General features: G+C 48.5%; 1 protein-coding gene across 1 annotated transcript in view; it reads left to right on the top strand.

Moving 5' to 3' along the window:
* Window positions 1-546: 546 nt before the first annotated feature.
* Window positions 547-20,377, top strand: part of Bco1 (beta-carotene oxygenase 1) — a 36,753-nt gene continuing 16,922 nt past the window's right edge. The window contains exons 1-6 of the mRNA XM_051168865.1: window positions 547-692; window positions 2,459-2,587; window positions 8,324-8,453; window positions 11,175-11,322; window positions 13,084-13,231; window positions 17,095-17,318. Of these exons, the coding sequence (XP_051024822.1) occupies window positions 629-692; window positions 2,459-2,587; window positions 8,324-8,453; window positions 11,175-11,322; window positions 13,084-13,231; window positions 17,095-17,318 (843 nt within the window). The 5' untranslated portion in view covers window positions 547-628. The remainder of the gene's footprint in view (window positions 693-2,458; window positions 2,588-8,323; window positions 8,454-11,174; window positions 11,323-13,083; window positions 13,232-17,094; window positions 17,319-20,377) is intronic.

Consider the following 20,377-nt stretch of genomic DNA (forward strand, 5'->3'; position numbering starts at 1 on the left):
TGGTCCCTGATTAAAAAAAAAAAAAAAAAAAAAAAAAAAGCCTTTTCTTCTGTGTCTGTTTTTTAAATGGGCACATGACACTGATATGACTTTTTTTAAGAGCAGGAAGGAACCAGGCCCTTGGTTAAAAGCAAACTTTCCCTGCATTTGAGGACGGTGAAGATGTCACCAGCCCGTACCTTGCAATCATGTGATGGATGCATTTGATGATGGTCCCTTAGCTGGTCCTCCCTGCTCCAGCTGTAAACACGTCCAGCTCTCAGGATGATGAGCTAAGCTGGGCTGAATTCAGCCGAGTGCACCAAACCCTCTCCTCCAGCTTAGAGCGGAGCCTCCCTTGGTTTGAGCTAAAAGTGAAATCAGAGGGGAAGAGTTGGGAAAGCACTAACAAGGATTAAAGATTAGCAGTAACACAGGGCTTGGGAATTGACCTTTGACCAAACGTTGTATAAATCACCCAGCAGCTTCCGGCAGCAACACTGACCCGCAGAGAGGAAGGAAGCAGAGAAAAGAGGGACAGGCGAAGATGTAGAAGAGCCGAAGGCTGGGAGACAGGAGGCCTTCAGCACTCGGGACGCCGTGTCTATTCCAGTAACGTCCTTCTCAGCCCAACCCACTCACCGGTTCCATGGAGATAATATTTGGCAGGAATAAAAAAGAACAGCCAGAGCCGGTCCAGGCCAGAGTGACAGGTGAGACTTCTGTGTTTACATGGGCATCTTTTTTCTTTCTTTTTTTTTTTTTTTTTTTTTTTTTTTTTTTTTCTTTCCTGTAATCAGAGTTGCTTCTGGAAGCTTAGAAGCCCATACATGGGAACAAGGTATGTGGTAATGCCGTCTCTGAGAAGGGAGTGATTTCTTCTCGTTGTCTCCAGAAGAGTGTTTGGAATGCTCTGACAGCCAAGAGTATCGGGGACGTGAGTCGGGACACCAGAGGACAACCTGCAGGAATTGATTGTGTCTATGATGTGGGCCCAGGGATTGAACCCAGGCTGTCAGGCTTGGCTGCAAGTGTCTTTACTGGCTTTGCCATCTCGTTGGAATTTCTAACTGAGGAACTGCCGTTAGAAGTTGCTGGGAGCCTTCCCAGGTTTTATGTATATTTTCTACGATTCAATCCACAACTCTAAGAGTGTGTGTGTGTGTGTGTGTGTGTGTGTATACATTAAATTATATACAACATTTAGGTGACTATTGAAATATAAAAGAAAAATTTACAGTATCATTATTTGAGTGTATTTCCCTTTTTGAAGTTTTTATTACCTTTAACCACGTGTATGTGTCTGTGTCTGTGTGTGGGTATGTGAATGCGAGTACAGGTGTCTGGAAAGACCAGAAGTTATTAGATTCCCCTGGGACTGGAGTTACAGGTGGTTTTGAGCTACAGTGGGTACTGGGAATCAAACGTAGGTCCTTGGGAACTGAGTGAGCAGTGTGTGCTTTTAACCACTGTACCATCCTTCCAAACTCTCTCTTAAGTTTGCACAAGACAGATGTCTTAGTCAGGGTTACTATCACCATGATGAAACACCACGACCAAAGCAACTTGGAGAGGAAGAGGTTTATTTAACGTAAGCTTCCACATCGTAGTCCCTCATCATAGGAAGTCAGGACAGGAACTCAAGCAGGGCAGGAACCCGGAGGCAGGAGCTGATGCAGAGGCCATGGAGGGGTGCTGCTTACCGGCTTGCTCCTCATGGCTTGCTCTGTATAGATAATGGACAAAGAAAGCTGATTCCTGAAAGTTGTCCTCTAAACTACTACACACACACACACACACACACACACACACACACACACACACCGAGGCCCAAAGTCAACCTTGTGAGTCGGTCCTCAGGATGCCATCCACCTTGTTTTTTCAAGCAAGATCTGTCACCGTCCTGCGGCTTACCAGTTTGGCTAGCCTGGCTAACAAGCCGCAGGAATCCACCTGCCTCTTCCTGACTCCCATCCCCGGCACTGGGACCACAAACACAGTCCATCTTGCCTCAATTTTTACGAGGGTTCTGGAAGCCACGCTCAGAACCTCCTGCTTGTGCGGAAAGCCTTTTACCCACTGAGCCATCTCCCCAGCCTCTACCGTGTTCTTCCGTGCTGTGAGGCAAATGTTCTGGTCAAGACTCAGGATGGCGCTCCAAGAAGCTCTTAGCCAGGCGAGGCATCCAAGGTCTGCGAAGCACGAAGCTGTGGCACCTCCTCTAGCTCTATCTAGCGCCCTCTAGCGCTGTGCAACTTCAGACGACGGAACCGTGTCTCTTCTAGTCGTCCTCAGTGCTAGCAAACTATCAGCCCTGATGGTCCTTTTCTAGAAAGGACCATGGAGTAAATGGATGGACAAGGAATAATAGTACATTCTATGCATTCAGTTCCTTTTCATGACACACACACACATTCCTTTTTAAGATTTTTCAGTTTGGTCATGGAATCTGGCAGCTAAACGGTCTCTCTCTTAACAGGCAGGATTCCAGCATGGCTGCAGGGGACGCTGCTTCGCAATGGGCCTGGGATGCACACGGTGGGAGACAGCAAGTACAACCACTGGTTTGATGGCCTGGCCCTTCTCCACAGCTTCACCATCAGAGATGGTAAGAGCCGGGCATGAGTTTGCTGTTGTCATGGTAACAAACACAAGGCAGACACCCCCCCCCCATGGTCCTTTTTTCTCTTTCTATTCTGGGGGTCAGAAGTCTGAAATTGATCTCATGGGCAGGGGAGGGGGATGATGCCAAAGTACTGGCAGGGTTGCTTTCCTTCTGGGAGCTCTAGGGAGAACAGGTTCACTCTCTTCGCAAGAGTTCAGAAGTTGGCTGTACCCTTGGCTTGTGGCCCCATTTCTATCAAACCAATGGCATAATACATGCGTGTTTTTTCAGGCTCTTTGTCTCTTCTCCTTCACGCCTGGGTGCTGGGAACGGAACGTAGGTCCTCTGTAAGCACAGCAAGCACACTAAACTGTGAATCTACCTCTCTAGCCCTTATCTTTCATTTTTGAGAAACCTCCAACTGACTTCCATAGTATTTGGACTGTTTTGCATCCCTACAGGTGTGAATCCTGGCTAGCTCTTTTGGTTTTGTGGCCACCATTCCTACTAGGGTGAGATGGCGTCTCAGCGAGCTTTGAATTCCATTCCTCTGATGGCTAGTGTCGCTGGACATCTTTTCATATGTTTATTGGCATTTCATGCTGGTATTTCATGCTTTGAAAACTGTTTATTTTATTAACCCACTATTTTTGTTGTTGTTTTTTAAGAAAGTGAGGGGCAGATGGCCATAGTGGTAAACACCTTTAATCTCAGCACTTAGAGGCAAAAGCAGGTGGATCTCTGTGTGTTTGAGGCCAGTCTAGTCTACAGAGTGAGTTCCAGGATAGCTAGGGCTATCCTGTCTCAACACAAAACATCCTGTCTCAAAACAAAAACAAAACCAAACAACAACAACAAAAAAAAGGAAGTGAGGGGGTGGAGAGACTGCTCAATGGTAAACAACAATTCTTACTTCCGCAGAAGACTGGGTTCAGTTCTCTGCACCAACATGATGGTTCCTAGTTATCCATAATTCCAGTTCCAGAGGATCTGATGCCCTCTCCTGATCTCCATGGAAACTGCATACATGTGGTGCACATACATGCATGCAGACAAACACTCACACTCATAAAATAAATATTTTAAAAAGTTAAAAAACAGAACAATAGCTTGTGGCCACCGCTGGAGATGACCAGAAGTTAATGCCTTAGAAACCAGCGAAGACCAAGTGTGGTGCTGCACACATTTAATCCCAGCACTCAGGAGGCAGAGGCAGGGGGATCTCTTTGAGTTTGAGGGTAGCCTGGTCTACAGAATGAGTTCTAAAACAGCCAGAGCCACACAGTGAGATACTGTCTGAAAAAACAAAAACAAAATCTAGCAGAGACTGGGTAAAAGAGAAGGAGCGGAGAGGACGGAAGCTAAAGAAGGGCAGAGAATAGGTTCTTTTGTTTAACTCTAGAAGGGCTACAAAATAGGAAGTGAGCCAGGTGTGGTGGCACATGCCTTTAATCCCAGCACTTGGGGAGGCGGAAGCAGGCAGATCTCTGAGTTCAAGGCCAGCCTGGTCTACAAAGCAAGTCCAGGACAGCCAAGTCTACACAGAGAAACCCTGTCTCAAAAAAAAAAACAAACAAAAACAAAAATAAAAAATAATTAATTAATTAAACAAAATAAAGCAGTGACAGTGAGTGATGTCAGGTCTCTCTCTGCAGAGAGAGTGTTTGTAGAAGATAGTCATTTCAGTATTGGGGTGTGTGTGTGTGTGTGTGTGTGTGTGTGTGTGAGAGAGAGAGAGAGAGAGAGAGAGAGAGAGAGAGAGAGAGAGAATGTGTTTGGAACGTGCATGGAAGATTTATAATGTGTGCATGTGTGTGTGTGGCATGTACCAAGGTATAAGGGTACACACAAGTCTGTGTAATGTGTGTTGTGTTTGTATGTCTGCACATGTATATGTGGTACATGTTGGGGTAGTAGGGGTGCAATGTATAAGTGGTATATGTTGCAGGTGTGCACAGCATGTGTGGTGTGTGCCAGGGTATATGGGTGTACACAGCATGTGTGCTATATATTGGAGTGTGTGGGTGCACAAAAGTGCATGTGGTATGTGTCAAAGTATGTGGGCGTACATGTGTGTGGCGCATTCAGGGGTATATGGACGTGCACAAGTATATGTGGTCCGTGTCAGAGTGTGTGGGTGTTGGGGTATGTGGGTGCATGCACTTGTGTGGTGTGTGTCAGTGTGTTGGTGCACACACGTGTGTTTGGTTTCTCATGTATATGTGGGTACATACCCACATGCCCTACCTTAATCTCGAAACTACCATACCTGACCCAGTTCTTGAAGACACCACGCATGAGATTTACATTAACTGGGTCCCTTCAGATGGGGCGTGGCTGACAGAGGACTTGGGAGTGCAGGGTGGACAGTGGCTGTTATTTTAATCTCGCACTCGTGGTCCGGCGTCAGTCTTGAGTATTTTCAGAGCTCCTTTTTCCCAGGGCCTCCAGTGCTCTGGGATCCCACAGCTCCGTGTTTATAGGAAATGGGTGGCCTGGCTTGGGAGTTTACATTTCAAGGGAAAAGAATTCACCTTTCAAGCCAAGCATCCTGGGGCCCAAAAGCCTTAGCCAGTGCCATGTGGATGGTGACGTCCAGAAAGAGTGACCAAAGAAGGACAGGCTGGCTCTAAAGTGGGTCCTTGTTCAGTGCAGCGCTTGGCTGAGGACCAACATCAGGCTCCCCCACAGCGGAGCTTCCAGCCTTAAGTATCCAGGGTTTTCCTTGACCACCTAGAATTCCATCAGCCAACACACATGTATAAGGTACTTTCATTACTGTGACAAAATACCTGAGAAAAGTAACTTAAAATGGAAGAAGAGATTTGTTGGGCTCACAGCTTGTCAAGGAGTGGAGTGTGAGACACACTGGTCACACAGCTTATGCACACAGGAAGACGGGAGACAAACACGAACGGTCAACTCGCTTTCTCTAACACTCAGATCAAGCCCCCAGCCCATGGGATGGTCCCAACCCACCTTCAGAATGGGTCTTCCCTCCCCAGTTAACCCTCCACGATGTGTCCAGAGGTGTGTCTCCAAAGTGATTGTGTAGTTGTCAGTGAAGCTGAGCCATCAGAGCACGTGTGGTGTGTACCCCTGCTGCCAGATGCCTCACAGCATCTTTCTTTCTTTCTTTTTTGTTTTGTTTTGTTTTGTTTTGTTTTGTTTTGTTTTTCGAGACAAGGTCTCTCTGTGTTAGCCTTGGCTGTCCTGGACTCACTTTGTAGACCAGGCTGGCCTTGAACTCACAGCAATCTGCCTGCCTCTGCCTCCCGAGTGCTGGGATTACAGGCGTGCGCCACCACGTCCTCGCAGCATCTTATCTCACTGAAACTGCTAACCCTAGGAAGTGGGGAGGTGGCTGCCTGAAGCTGGCTGCAGTCTCATGATGGCTAGTGTTCCTGTTATGCTCCTCATTCCCCCTTAGGTGGGAAATGAATGTGGTTGCCATTGAAATGTACACTCAGTCCTTTGGAGAAAACTACGAAAATACACCCCAGGGGGAGAGGCTATTGGCGTTGTTAGGAGAGCTTGTCATTGTGTGGGACACTCCCCATATCCCTATGCTAACTGAGATGTCACCTGTATGAGTCTATTTTTAGAAGAGCCAAGCGGACTGTATTGCTGTGTCCAGACCTTGCCTAAGAGAGGCCATGTCTATGTTCATTTCCAGCCTAGGAATCCGTTACTGTCACTGGTTGTGTCGCTTAAGGTGTCTAACCTCTCTATACCTCTATCTCATTAGGTGAGAACCGATCTGTCGTCATATTTGTACATTTGTGGGTTAAGAAATTTTACATTCAAGTGTTTATAACTTTTTTTTATGATGCTATTGACTGGCAACTTTGGTTTTATTTATTTGTTTGTTTGTTTGTTTATTTGTTTATTTATTTATCTATCTAACAGTCCTGGCTGTCTCGGCCTTACTTTTGTAGACCAGGCTGACCTCGAACTCACTGCAATCCACCTGCCTCTGCCTCCTCCCAAGTACTGGGATTAAAGGCATGTGCCATCATGCCTGGCTACATTTTATTTTTATTCAGAACATTTCTTTATTTTTAACTTTCTATTGGTTCTTTGCGAGTTTTACATCATGCGCTCCAAATTCCTCTCCTCTCCCCCGTCCCTTTGTATTTGTCCTCAATCCTTGCAACCTCCCACCCAAAATATAATTAATAATAATAATAATAATAATAATAATAATAATAATAATAATAATAATATCTTTCCATGAAGGCTACACTTTGTCACATTGTACTACACATTAGGCCCTTTGGCCCAAGCATCTTTACTTGCAAATGTGCGTTGCAATAAGTTATTGGTCGAGTTCAGGGCCACATTATCAGTACTAGAGCCTCCCCAGGACTCCTCTCAGATATCCTATTGTTGCCCAGTGTCATGGAGACGCTGCAGCTTCAAATCTGCAGGAGCGGCCCCTTTCCGCTTTCCAGTAGTCCATAGATGGGGTAGATGTTGGAGTGGGCCAACTCAAAGCTCTGTATCTGGGCCTGGGTGGTAGCTGAGTTGGCAGGCATGCCAGCTCTCCCCACCCACTACCAGTGCCTGCCCTGGGTAACTCACACAATGCCGCAGCCAGCAAGGAACAGGGTCCACTCTCTTCTGAGTGCTGCCGCTGGCAAGGGGCAGGACCTGTTCTCCAACTCTCATGCCCTTGAGACCAGCTCACCTACACCCACACCACTAGGGCCACCTCCACTGTGATGCCCAGGCAAGGTCCGGGATTGTTATCCCTAGTGTTACAGCTAGTGAGGGACAGGGACAACTCTCCTGCTCTCAGCCCTCTGAGCCCCTTCTCCCACCTGCTGATGGTGGTGAGGGGCAGAGGGTGGGGGGCAAAACATTTCTTTTATATTTTGTTTATTTGTATGTGTGTACACACATGCACCAAGGAGTGGGGGGAGGCAGCTCTCTCCTTCCACCATGACGGTTCTGGGGAGCAAACTTAGGTCATTAGCCTTCTTAGCAACCTTTATGCACTGAGCCTTCTTCCCCACTTGCCTTCTTATCTTTTATTTTATTTTTATTTTTTTATTTTTTGTTTGGTTTTTTGTTTTGTTTTGTTGTTGTTTTGTTTTTGTTTTTCAAAACAGGGTTTCTCTGTGTAGTCTTGGCTGTCCTGGACTCACTTTGTAGACCAGGATGGCCTCGAACTCACAGCGATCCACCTGCCTCTGCCTCCTGAGTGCTGGGATTAAAGGTGTGTGCCACCACGCCTGGCTATTTTTGGTTTCTTGAGACAGGGTTTCTCTGTGTAGTCTTGGCTTTCCTGGACTCACTTATAGACCAGGCTGGCGTCGAGCTCACAAAGATCCACCTTCCTCTGCCTCCCAAGTGCTGGAATTAAAGGCATGCACCACCATGCCCAGCTTCTTATTTTATTTTTATAACCTACTAAATTAGTGCTGCCTACACATGAATACATGTGGAGCTCTCCACTGGAGCCTGGGAAACCTACAGGGATCACACGTCTAAGAAAACTCTCTCTCTCTCTCTCTCTCTCTCTCTCTCTCTCTCTCTCTCTCTCTCTCTCTCTCTCTCTCTCTCTCTCTCTCCCCACCCAAATTCTCTTCTCACTGTTGTATGCACTTGCATGAAGGAGGCTAGTCCGGGTCAACAAGCCTCCCTCTGGCCCCCAGAAAAGGCCCTAGAGTGGCTGACATCAATTTCAAAGGTGCCAAAAGGTACCAGGCTGACAAGCATCTGCTTCTGTTTCAGGGGAGGTCTTCTACAGGAGCAAATACTTGCAGAGTGACACCTACAATGCCAACATCGAAGCCAACAGAATCGTGGTGTCTGAGTTCGGGACAATGGCCTACCCAGATCCCTGCAAAAACATCTTTTCCAAGTAACATCCCCTTTTGAATCTTGACAAATTCATGCTTTTTAAATTTATTTTTGATGGTCAAAACAGCCCACGTTTTCTCCCCTAATCGTTTTCTTTGGGGTAGGTAAAAATCCGTGTGGCCAGCCTGTGGCCATAGATGCTATGTGATTCTTAATCACTGATGGCAAGAGAGGCGAAGAGCACTTGACACATTGTCAGATGGTCACCTGCCTGGCTGGGAGGAGAGTATTCGTCCATTATCAATCAAAATTACAAGTGTGTGCTCCCTTTGGTCTAGAGATACACTTGCTCATGTCTGAAGTGACAAATAGACATTATTCCCAGCTATGTCATTTGTTATGATAAAAGCTAAAAACAAGTCAAATGTCATTGCCAGAAGTCTGGTTGAATACACGACAGTAAAACTGTATAAGAAAAATGCCTCACTGAGGCCAAAAGGAAATTTTATATCCAAACATAAAATCTAAGACATGATAAGTTAGGAAGTTGTTGTTTTAAAGCAGGGTAGGCCTGGAGAGACAGCCAGTGAGTAAGAGCACTTGTTGAGAGAAAGCACAGAGTCCCAAGTCCAAGTCCCCAGAATACTTATAAGAGCCAAGCATTGTTACAAGCATGCCTATAACCTTAGGGCAGTGTGAAATGTAGCAAGGTTTTGTAGACTGCCAGCCTAGCTCCAGGTGTAATGAGGGACCGTGCCTCTGGAGAGAGTGGTAGAAACTGAGAGGCAGGACAGCTGACATCTGCTTCTAGTTCATTGTGCATACCTATGGGTGCATGTACCTGCACACAAAATGTGCATAAAGTGCATACATCATACGCACACACAAATGTGTATGAAATGCACACATATCTCACACACACACACACACACACACACACACACACACACACTGGAGAGTGTGGTAGAAACTGAGAGGCAGGACAGTTGGCATCTGCTTCTAGTTCACTGTGCACACCTATGGGTGCATGTACCTGCACACAAATGTGCATGAAGTGCACACATGACACACACACACACACACACACACACCTTTTTCTTAAAGCAAGGCACATAAATGGCACAGAGCATAAAGAGATTCAAGAGGACAATTCAGGGGGTGGGAAGCTGACAAATGGGAGGGTGGGGAGATTCTTCTGGAACACATCTGAAGTCATCTAGGTTATGAAACAGATGTGTGTATTACACATGCAACAAATAAATTCTTGGCTGGAGGGTCAGGCCTGCTGTCACTATCTCCCTTCAGATACACTCCAGGCAGCGAACTATGGAACGATTCAGGGCGGATTGGCCAAGGACAGGAAAACTGCTTCTGCTTTTCCAGGGCTGACATCATCAGTCCCTGGAGCAGGGCGACTCGCCCTTGCAGCCAGGGCTGAGCTGGGAGGTGTCAGCAGAGAAAAGGGAGTGAGTGAGTGGGCTGGAAGGACTTCAAAGCCACACCTGGAGGAGAAAATCTGCAGTTAAAACCTTTTGTCGCTAGGGGGAGCACCACTCAACACTTGTATCCAGTGTTTGCCACTTGGACCACCACACCCCCTTGGGTTGTTTTTCCCTGTTTGTCATTTGCCTTTTGGTGAAATGAGCCGTGTGTTTGAACTAACATGAGCTTGATTTTCTTTTTGCCAAAATTAATTCCAGCGCTAAAGATCATAGCTCAGGCTGTAGAATGTTTACGCAAAGCCCTGGCTTTGATCCCCAGCACAAGTTTAAACCGGACATGACCAGTGCTCCAAGTCTGGACAGAGTGCCTCTCTGAACTTAGAGCTAAGCTACCCGCCAGCAAGTCCCCAACAATCCTCCTGTGTCCACCTCACAGAGCCAAGCACTAAGCACAAGTTCAAGGACCTCCGTGGGTACATAGCAAATCTGAGCTAACCTGGGACACATAAAACCTTGTTTCAAGAGCCGGGTGTGGTGGCGCATGGTCTTTAATCCCAGCACTTGGGAGGCAGAGGCAGGTGGATGTATGTGAGTTTGAGGCCAGCCTGGTCTACAAAGCAAGTCCAGGATAGCCAAAGCTACACAAACTCTGTCTCAAAAAATCCAAACCAAACAAACACACCAAAAAACCTTGTTTCAAAAGAAAGAAAGAAAGAAAGAAAGAAAGAAAAGAAAACAAAACAAAAAAACACTAGCACTCCGGAGGCAGAGGCAGGCCGATCACTGTGAGTTCGAGGCCAGCCTAGTATACAAAGTGAATCCAGGACAGCCAAGGCTAACACAGAGAAACCCTGTCTGGAAAACAAACAAAAGCAAGAAAAAAAAAAAAAACAAAAAACCCACAAATAAGTTATTGAACAAAGTACTCAACCAGGGTTCAGATTCTACCAAAGAGATTTACTGTTTTGCTAGCTTTGGGGAGGGGCGGGTGTAATAGCTTCGTGTCTGATACCTGTGTGTGGCTACTTAAAACAGTTGTAAGCACACCAGCTCCTGCTGCCTCTAGTTGAAGAGACCCCTGTCCTTTTGGCACTCAGGAGGAGTGTCAGGTGGCCACATTGCCCCAGCACCTCACTCACTGGCTCACTCCGGGTTGTGGAATGTGGGGGGAACCTGATCTCTGGGCCCTCCAGACTCCTCACGTGACCCCTTGAGACCCAGAGTCTTTCCTCTGTTGCTGTAGCAGACCGCACTCAATGGCGAGAAGGCTCGCCATGATGAAGAACAGAACTTTGCAGCCGGCCAGGCACGCCACCCACACCAACCGTCTTTCTTTCCAGAGCTTTCTCCTACCTGTCCCACACCATCCCCGACTTCACAGACAACTGCCTGATCAACATCATGAAGTGCGGAGATGACTTCTATGCGACCACAGAGACCAACTACATCAGGAAGATCAACCCCCGGACTCTAGAGACGTCCGAGAAGGTTGTATAGGCTTACAGCCAGTGTCCGTTCCTGACCTACCCCCCAACCCCCAGGGGGAAGGCAAGCTGACTACAGGAAGCTCACTGCAAGGTCCCCTCCTCTGATCCCCTTCAATTCGCAGCTGCCCTAGCATGGTGCTTGTAGTTACGCCTAAGCAGGGGCTGCCCAGTGTTCATCCTTGTGGCTGCACTCGCTACTTAAGCATATTTCTGTTACCCATGGGACGCATGCATGATGGGAGTCCCAAAGATGGCTCCACCTAGTGACGCTGCAGCCATCCTTCATGCCTTTCTCATGTGTCCCTATAGGGCTGGAGAGATGGCTCAGTGGTTAAAACTATGTACTACTCAGGACGGATGATCTGAGTTGAGTTCTCAGCACCCAGGCTGTAACTTAACTCCAGCGCCAGGCAATCTGATGCCACCTTCTGGCTTGTGTGGGTACTGCACTCATATGCAAGACTATAAGGGGCTTAAAATAACAAGAAACCTATGGAGGCCTGCAATTCTAAATCCAATGTGTTTCCCAGCTCCTGCACTTGTCACCCATCCTCGGTGTTCTCAGCTGATAGACATATCACTTTAGTCCCCACCTTCTCAGGCCCATGGCGTTCCCTTTGTGACTGTGTGCTCCAATTTCCCGTGTCCTATAAACATACAAGTAATGAGGTCACAGGCCACTCTCAAATGGTATGACATCACCTTGTCATAATTACACATTCAAAGACGCTACTGCCACATGAGGTCACATTCACAAGCGCTGGGGTTAGGACTTCCTCCTGTATGTTTGGAAGATGGAACAACTCAGAAGCCCTACCCACAGTGACCTGCAGAGGGCAGTATTACTCAGAGAGCAAAGGCACCGGCAGACAGAGCCGCTTCCTGGGAAGCACTGGGCCAACATTGCCCTGAAATCAATAGACCCCATTTCCGTTTGCTCCAGCTGGTTGTTCAAAGCCACAATGTTGTCATCGGCATTTGAACGATGTGCGAAATTGAACACTTTTCTTAGCTGGGAAATTACGTCCAGTTCCCTGTAAACTAGGTGGCCAGGGCCCAACTGATGCATCCTGGGAAATAGCGGAAAAACCAGAGCCCTACCTAACTTGGGTCTGGCTGGGCTATCCTGGAGAAGAACAGACGGCTAGCCCCCAGCCATCCAATTGTCCTCTGGCTGTGATCTGTTCTGAGCAAGGGTCGTCGTTCAGCGCCTTGGTAGAATTCCTGAGTTAAGTGAATGGTTTTATAACTCTGTTTCCAGAGTAAAAAAAAAAAAAATCATGAGAGGCCTGGAGAGCTGCATGTCTCTGCCTCTGTGAACTCTAATAGGGGTAAATTTAAATGACTTAATAGAAGTGGCACCCAGCAGTGACTGAGACTGGCTGGAAGGTGGCAATCTACCTGCCTTTGTCATTCCTTAGAACCTACTTTCATGAGGCACCCTGTCTCTGTGCTGGGGATCGATCCTGACAAGACCAGGGTGTGAGGTGAGAGTTATAGACACACACACACACACACACACACACACACACCCCAAAACAAAAAAATACACCTGCTCACTAGCTCCCCCCAACGTCTGCCACGGAAGTAGTGCAAGATCGTATTGGACCATGGAAATTATGCCTTTTGCATGACTCCCCCCTCCCCCAATCAAGAGATATGCAAAGAGATCCACCTTCCTGCTAGACCTGGGCTCAGTCAAGAGCTCATGGGGTCCCGTCTTCCCCTCTTTACAAAACGGAATGGCTATCGTATTTTACAGGTTGATTACCGCAAGTACGTGGCTGTAAACCTGGCTACCTCACACCCTCATTACGACGCGGCTGGAAACGTCCTTAACATGGGCACATCCATTGTGGACAAGGGAAGGACAAAGTACGTGATGTTTAAGATCCCGGCCACAGCACCAGGTAGGTCACTCTGGGGAACTAACAAAGCGAAGACAGCCCAGAAGAGTCCGGATCTGTGCTTGTGACACTCTACACCATGCAGGACCTTCCTCCACAGATCATTCAGATGACCTTAAATTCAGTTTTGTCATCTATGTGACTCCAAAAGTTCTTTTGGGAAGAGCTTGGTTCTTTTCCTTTGATGTGAAAGAGACATTTCTGAGATTATTTTGGATAAAAGAAATCCATCACTATCTTAACCTCCTGGTTTTTAGGCTCCAATTCATGAAGTCACTATTTTATCTACCCACCCACCCACCCATCCGCTCACCTATTTATCCTTTCATCTACCAATGTACTCATCTACCCTCTCAATTACTCATCCAGCCAACTATCCATTTATCCATCCATCTATTCATCCACCTATGCATCTACGCATTCATCTACTGACCAATCACTCACCCATGCATCTACCCATCCAGTCATAAACCATCCTCCCATCCACTCATTTATCCACCTATCCATCCACCCACATAACCACCAATCCACATGTATACATATCCACCCACCCACCCATGTATTCAATCCTCTATCCATCCATCTATGTAGCCCTCTTCTAACCTTTCTCTAGATACTAATTTAGTCATTTTAAAAGATTTATTTATACAGTATTCTGCCCATATGTGTGGCTGCACACCAGAAGAAGGCACCAGATCTCATTATAGATGGTTGCGAGCCACCGAGTGGTTGATGGGAATTGAACTCAGGACCTTTGGAAGAACAGACAGTGCTTTTAAGCTCTGAGCTATCTCTCCAGCCCTAGTTTAGTCTTTTTTTTTTTTTTTTTTTTTTAAAGTCTTCGGACAAACGTTTTATATGCCAAGATGGTGCCACCTCTTCCACCCTGCAGCCAGGCTCCCAGAGCTGTTGGGGTGCTCAGCCCTGCTGGGATCCACTCCAGATCCACACCCTGTTCCCAGGGCCTTCTGGACCTCCTCCTCTTAGGGCCTGGTCCTGGAGCAAAGCCCAGGCCAGTGATTGATTGCATGTTCCCGAGGGGGAAGAGGGTGAGGCTCCCAAGCTGTGTTTGTCTAGGACCCTCCTGGTTGCCACACCCAGCAGATGAAGCCTTAAAGGATGTTTGCCTTGACCTTCTGGCCTAGGAAACAAGTTTCTCTCTGTGACCTTGAGAGTCCCTGCCTGCTCCCTACTCCTACAACCTGCTGAAAACTACCCAGCTCTGCCAGAAGCTGGAAGCACAGCCCATCCCCACCCTGACCCCCAGGTCAAAAGGCTACGAGAATATTATTAAATGAATTTACTTAAGCCGATGAAGGATGTGTGTGGTCCAGTCAAGCGTCTTAGAGTTACCAGACTGGGGTCTTTTTTTTTTTTTCGAGACAAGATTTCTCTGTGTAGCCTTGGCCATCCTGGACTCACTTTGTAGACCGACCAGGCTGGCCTCGAACTCACAGCGATCCGCCTGCCTCTGCCTCCCGAGTGCTGGGATTAAAGGCGTGCGCCACCATGCCCGGCTCAGACTGGGGTCTTATAAGCATCTTATCTGCTACCTCATATCCCAGGGGACTGTGAGGCTCATAAATTTGGGTGACATGGTGTTGGTCACATGGCTTACAGGAGCCCTGACATTATGCAAAGAGGTGGTGGCAAGGGGCATTTCCCATGCTCTATGTGCCAGACCTGGGCCTTCCATCTCAGTTTGCTTTGTGTTCCTCTTCACTTGTGGAGAAAACTAACCCGTAACCCCCACAGCATTGCCTCCCACCTGCCAGCTGTTTACTGCACAGTTGCTGCACAGGTGGCAGCAGAGAGGTGAGGACCTTGACAGGGAACCCATTATAAATCAGCCCCAGGACTGGGTGGGAAGGCCTTTTGCCCAGGGCTGATTCATGCTTACAAAGGACTCAAAAGACAGAACACACACACACACACACACACACACACACACACACACACACACACACACACACAGACACAGAGCCTTGGCTTCCAGTACCAGCAGAGGCCTGTGAACTGTGGTTAGAACAGGGGGCAGTGATGGACCCCCACCCCCACCCCTGCCCCATGTCCTATTGCTTGCTTTTCTGGGTTTTTTGTTTGTTTGTTTGTTTGTTTGTTGTTGTTTTTGTTTTTTCTCCTGACAACACAGGAAGAAGAAAAGGCTAAGACTTGGATCATTGTGATAGACCATTATTTGCCCGTCTGTGAAATGGGCATCCTACAGCTTAGCTTCATTGCTAAGTACATGGAAACAAATCCCTCATCATTGGATGGAGGCATGGTCCTGTCAGTACTATGCCAGCCTTGTAACCATGACGATTTGCATTTGGTCCCCAGAGCCCACATAAAAAGCCTGTAGTACACCTGTAGTAACCCTAGCTCCGGAGAGACAGAGACGGGCAAATTCCTGGGGCTCACTAGTGAAATGTGTGGGTTCCAGGTCTATTGTTTTTAAATTATCTGTATTATCTGTAGGCCCAGCTAGCAATCAATTAAGACACAGGCACTTGTTATATTTAATTAATTAATTAATTAATTTGTTTGTTTGTTTGTTGTTTTGAGACAGGGTTTCTCTGTGTAGTCTTGGCCATCCTGGACTCACTTTGTAGACCAGGCTGGCCTCGAACTCACAGCGATCCACCTGCCTTTGCCTCCCGAGTGCTGGGATTAAAGGCGTGCGCCACCATGCCCGGCTCTACTTGTTATATTTTAAAATAGCCTTAGTTAATCTGGGGCACTGCAGATATCAATCCTCTAAACTACCTCCCATAGTGGGGCAGGCATGGGATCCCTGCCTCAATCCCATGCCATCTGCTTCCAATAACTTCTATCAAGCTACCTCTCATCCATAATCCCAAATACTTGCTAATGTTCTTCATCTGGGCCGGATTTTTCATCCACACCGGCCATGTGCTTCTCCCCCATCTAACCCATGGCGGCCTTCCTCTCCTCCCTTCAGGTCTCTCTCCTTCCTCCTCGTGGAGGTCTCTCTTCTCCTTCCCAGGATTTCTCTCTCTCTAAGCCCTACCAATCTCCTCTGCCCTGCCCAGGTGGGATGGCTTTTTATTAAACAAAAGGTGGGTCACAGAGACAGGAAGCAGTAATTAACATCAAAATACATCAGACCATCCCCCCTGCCCCCCCCACCCCAACACAGGTCCTAGTGAGAACCCCTGTCTGAAGAAGCAAGGACAATGCCTAGAAGCAGAGACAGCTCAGGTGGTCCTCTGCACCTGCCTGTCCGTGTGCACACGCTTATCTCAGCCCTGAGGCACAGGGTAGTCTGTCATCACGACAGGCAGCTGGGTGTTTCCTTACGGGTAGTATTAAGAAAAGTGGGCAGAAACCATGTGGGGTACATTGTGTATGCTGGCTCCCCACAAAACACAAGGGCTTAAACCTGTGGGAAGGGTGGCCCTGGGAAGCTTGCTAGAAAATGCAGTCTGCGGCCCTGCCCTGGGAACACATTAAACTCTGCATTTGATTACCATCCCCACATGATTCACGAGTGCATGCATTCATGGGTCTGCAGCAGGGGTCCGCAGCTTCTGCGGCAGGACTGTGTGAGAACCAACCCTCTGGTGTCTGTCACAGAGGGCTCACCTGGGCTAATGCTCCTGGGAGCAGGAGTGGGTGTGGCCAATGTCCCACATAAAGTTGTGTTTGTAAAAGCAGCTGTAGACTCAGTTTAGTCCCCAGGCTGGAGGGGAGACCATTGGTCCTTCAGGCTGGAGACCCCAGAATTCACCATGTGGGCTCTAGTGTGCGTCTCTCAAGATCTGGTCCTGTGGGCTATTCATTGAAGGGTCTCCTGAGGACACAGCCGCAGTGCAGGTGATAACGCTATCCTGGTCCTTCTGCAGGCACCAAGAAGAAAGGGAAGAGCCCCCTGAAGCATGCTGAAGTATTCTGCTCCATCCCCTCCCGCTCACTCCTCTCCCCCAGCTACTACCACAGCTTTGGAGTCACGGACAACTATGTGATATTTTTGGAGCAGCCTTTTAAGTTGGATATCCTCAAGATGGCCACCGCATACATGAGGGGGGTGAGCTGGGCTTCCTGCATGGCATTCGACAGGGAGGACAAGGTGAGGCCTTCCTGTCTATCTACCCCACCCCGGGAGCCCTGAGAAGGAGGCTAGCCTGAGGGAACTTTAACTGCTCGTTAGTCTCTCAGCAGGCAGACGCCTCCATCTGTTTGATATCTGGATGGGTTCATTAGAGTGGGTCCTGCGTTAGGGCATCCTTACTTCCAAATGCAGACTGTCCTGGGAACAGGATGTGATCCTGGGCAAACAAAGCCCCCACCAAAGCATCCCCGGATGCATAGCCACTGTGGGATTAAGTCCACATCCAGAGCTGGGGGTCTACACGGCCTCTGGAGAAGGATCCTTCAGCACATCTGCTCTCATCATACAGTGTTGGGGAGGGGGTCCTAGATATGAGTGAGAGCTTACATATCAGGATGGCACTGGGCTCCACAAATATGGAGCGAAAGAAAACATCTTCAGTTGGAGGCACATGAGTGTCCCATGCATGTACAGATGAGTGTGCATGCATGGGTAGATGTTAAACACATGTGTATGTAATTATGAGTTTCTCTTTTTTTGAGACAGGGTTTCTCTGTGTAGCCCTGACTATCCTGGACTTGCTTTGTAGACCAGGCTGGCCTCAAACCCACAGAGATCCACCTGCCTCTGCCTCCCGAGTGCTGGGGTTAAAGGCATGCACCACCACCACCGCACTGAATTTCTTTATTTATTTTCTGTTGCTGCTTTTCACAAATGTCCAGTAATTCTCGGTGTTATATCTATTCAGTTAGAAAACCCCATGGAAAACCCGCTTTACTGTGCTGGGGTGTAGCTCAGCTGGTAGAGTGCCTGCCTAGCACACACAAAGCCCTGGGCTCAATTCCCAGCACTGTATAAACTCAGTGTGGTGATGTGTGCCTGCAACCCCAGCACTCAGAAGAGGCAGACACAGAGGATTAGGAATTCAAGGCCATCCTCAGCTACATACATTCAACACCAGCCTGGCCTACATGAGCCCTTTTCTCAAAATAATATATATTTTCTAAATTCCTTTTCCATCAGGCCCTCCACTATCTTTCCTCCTCCCCCTCCTCTTCTCCCTCCTCCCCCTCCTCCTCCCCCTCCTCTTCTCCCTCCTCCCCCTCCTCTTCTCCCTCCTCCCCCTCCTCTTCTCCCTCCTCCCCCTCCTCTTCTCCCTCCTCCCCCTCCTCTTCTCCCTCCTCCCCCTCCTCCTCCCTTCCTCTTCTCCCTCCTCCCCCTCTTCTCCCTCCTCCCCCTCCTCTTCCCCCTCCTCCTCTCCCTGCTTCCCCTCCTCCTTCCCCTCCTCTTCTTCCTCCTCCCCCTCCTCTTCTCCCTCCTCCCCCTCCCCTTCTTCCTCCTCCCCCTCCTCCCCTTCTTCCTCCTCCCCCTCCTCCCCTTCTTCCTCCTCCCCCTCCTCCTGCTCCTCCCCCTCTCCCTTCTGTTCTTCCTCCTCCTCCTCGTCTCTGCCCCACAGTGCCCTCCCACCCTTGCCTCCCCCCTCCAGTTCTGGAGAAAGTCACCATTATCCATTGACTGTCCGCAACAGTGCTTTTGGACCATCACGCCCACTTTTATTTACAATCACAAATAACGCCATCTTGTATCTCCTCAGGGGAAGAAGGAGGTAGATGAGGCCCGCCACTGATTCTAATCCTCAAGAAATTTCTCGCAATAGCACTCAAGGGCTCCATTCACCACCCTCAGTCAGGCCACACCTTTCTCCCACTCCTTGCTTGTTCTGGATGTCTTCTCCGATGTCCAACTGCCGAGGGCCTCCGCATCTTCTCATCCTCCTGGAATGAGATGGTGTCCTCCCTCATTGGTCTAGCTCTCCAAGCCTGCAGGAAAACCCCACAATGGCTTTCTCCATCTGCCACCCCTACCTTGTTTTTCCCGAGCGTGCCCTACATTGCTGATGTATTACAAATTTTCTGTTTCTTGTGGATTCCACCCCCAACTCACATGTACAATCCTTAAAAGGAACTGCTTTGTGTCACTGTCACTGTCACTATAGTTCCCAAAGAAGTGCCCGGTGCACAGAAGGCCTTCTGTATTTGTGTCAGGAAAGGGCAGGGCAGAGATGCTACTCAGGTGGAATATCCCCTTGCAGCCATCTTCAGAGAGACTGGGTTTTTCCTACTGCCAGGAGCTTGGAGACCTGTGAGCCTGAGTCTGCGGCTCTGGGGAGGCCCTGGCCTAGAGGGTCCCAAGCTCCAAAAGTAAACTTTTTCATAAAACTCTAAGTGACTGACCTGGAGTTGGAGTCACAGTGAAGATATGTTAAGCCAGAACAGCCCGAGGAGAGCTGAGAGAGGAGGAAAGGGAGGAGAGAGAGAGAGAGAGAGAGAAAGGAGGAAGGGGAGAGAAAAGAGAGAGAGAGGAGGAGACAGAACTGGGATGTCGCTTGGTGGTAGAACATTTACCTAGCATGCACAAGGCATTGTGTTACCACAGAAAAGACAGAGAGAGGAGAGGAAGAGAGAGGGTGGGACAAGGGGAGAGAAAGAGAGACAGAGAGAGGTTGTATCAGACAACCAACCTGTAGAAATAGTTCGTTACCACCCAGACTATTAGCCTGGTCACACACAGCCAGGCCACCCTAACCAGACCTGGGCCCACTCCCCTGTACCCCTGATGACGAAGTGGGGTGGCTGTGACCAGCAGCCCTGGGAAGTGTACTCTGCACTACAGTATGTAGAAAAGAGGACTGAAGAGCAGGAAGTTAGGGTTTTAGGGCTCCAGCCTCAGATAGAGCCTGCCATTTAGATTCTACCATCATGACTGTTCCCAGGGCGCTCGCTTGTCCATCACTGGAACCACAGCAGCGCACTCTTGGGGCCCTCCCCAAAGGCTGCTCAGCCTCCTGGGGTCTGCATGCCACAGCAGGGCAGTTCCATTCACTGGAGCTTTTGCCTGCCTACCAGTCTGGCAGGATTTTTTTTTTGTTTGTTTGTTTGTTTTTGTTTTTTTACTTAATGTAAGTGTGTGTGTGTGTGTGTGCGCGCGCACGCGCGCGCACGCACGCTTTAATTCCTTGGTGGCAAATGCTCAGGAGTGTACTTGCTAAATTGAATGATTGATGGATAGATAGATAG

The sequence above is a fragment of the Acomys russatus genome, chromosome 26 (genome assembly GCF_903995435.1).
Source record: "Acomys russatus chromosome 26, mAcoRus1.1, whole genome shotgun sequence".
Classification (NCBI taxonomy): Eukaryota; Metazoa; Chordata; class Mammalia; order Rodentia; family Muridae; genus Acomys; species Acomys russatus.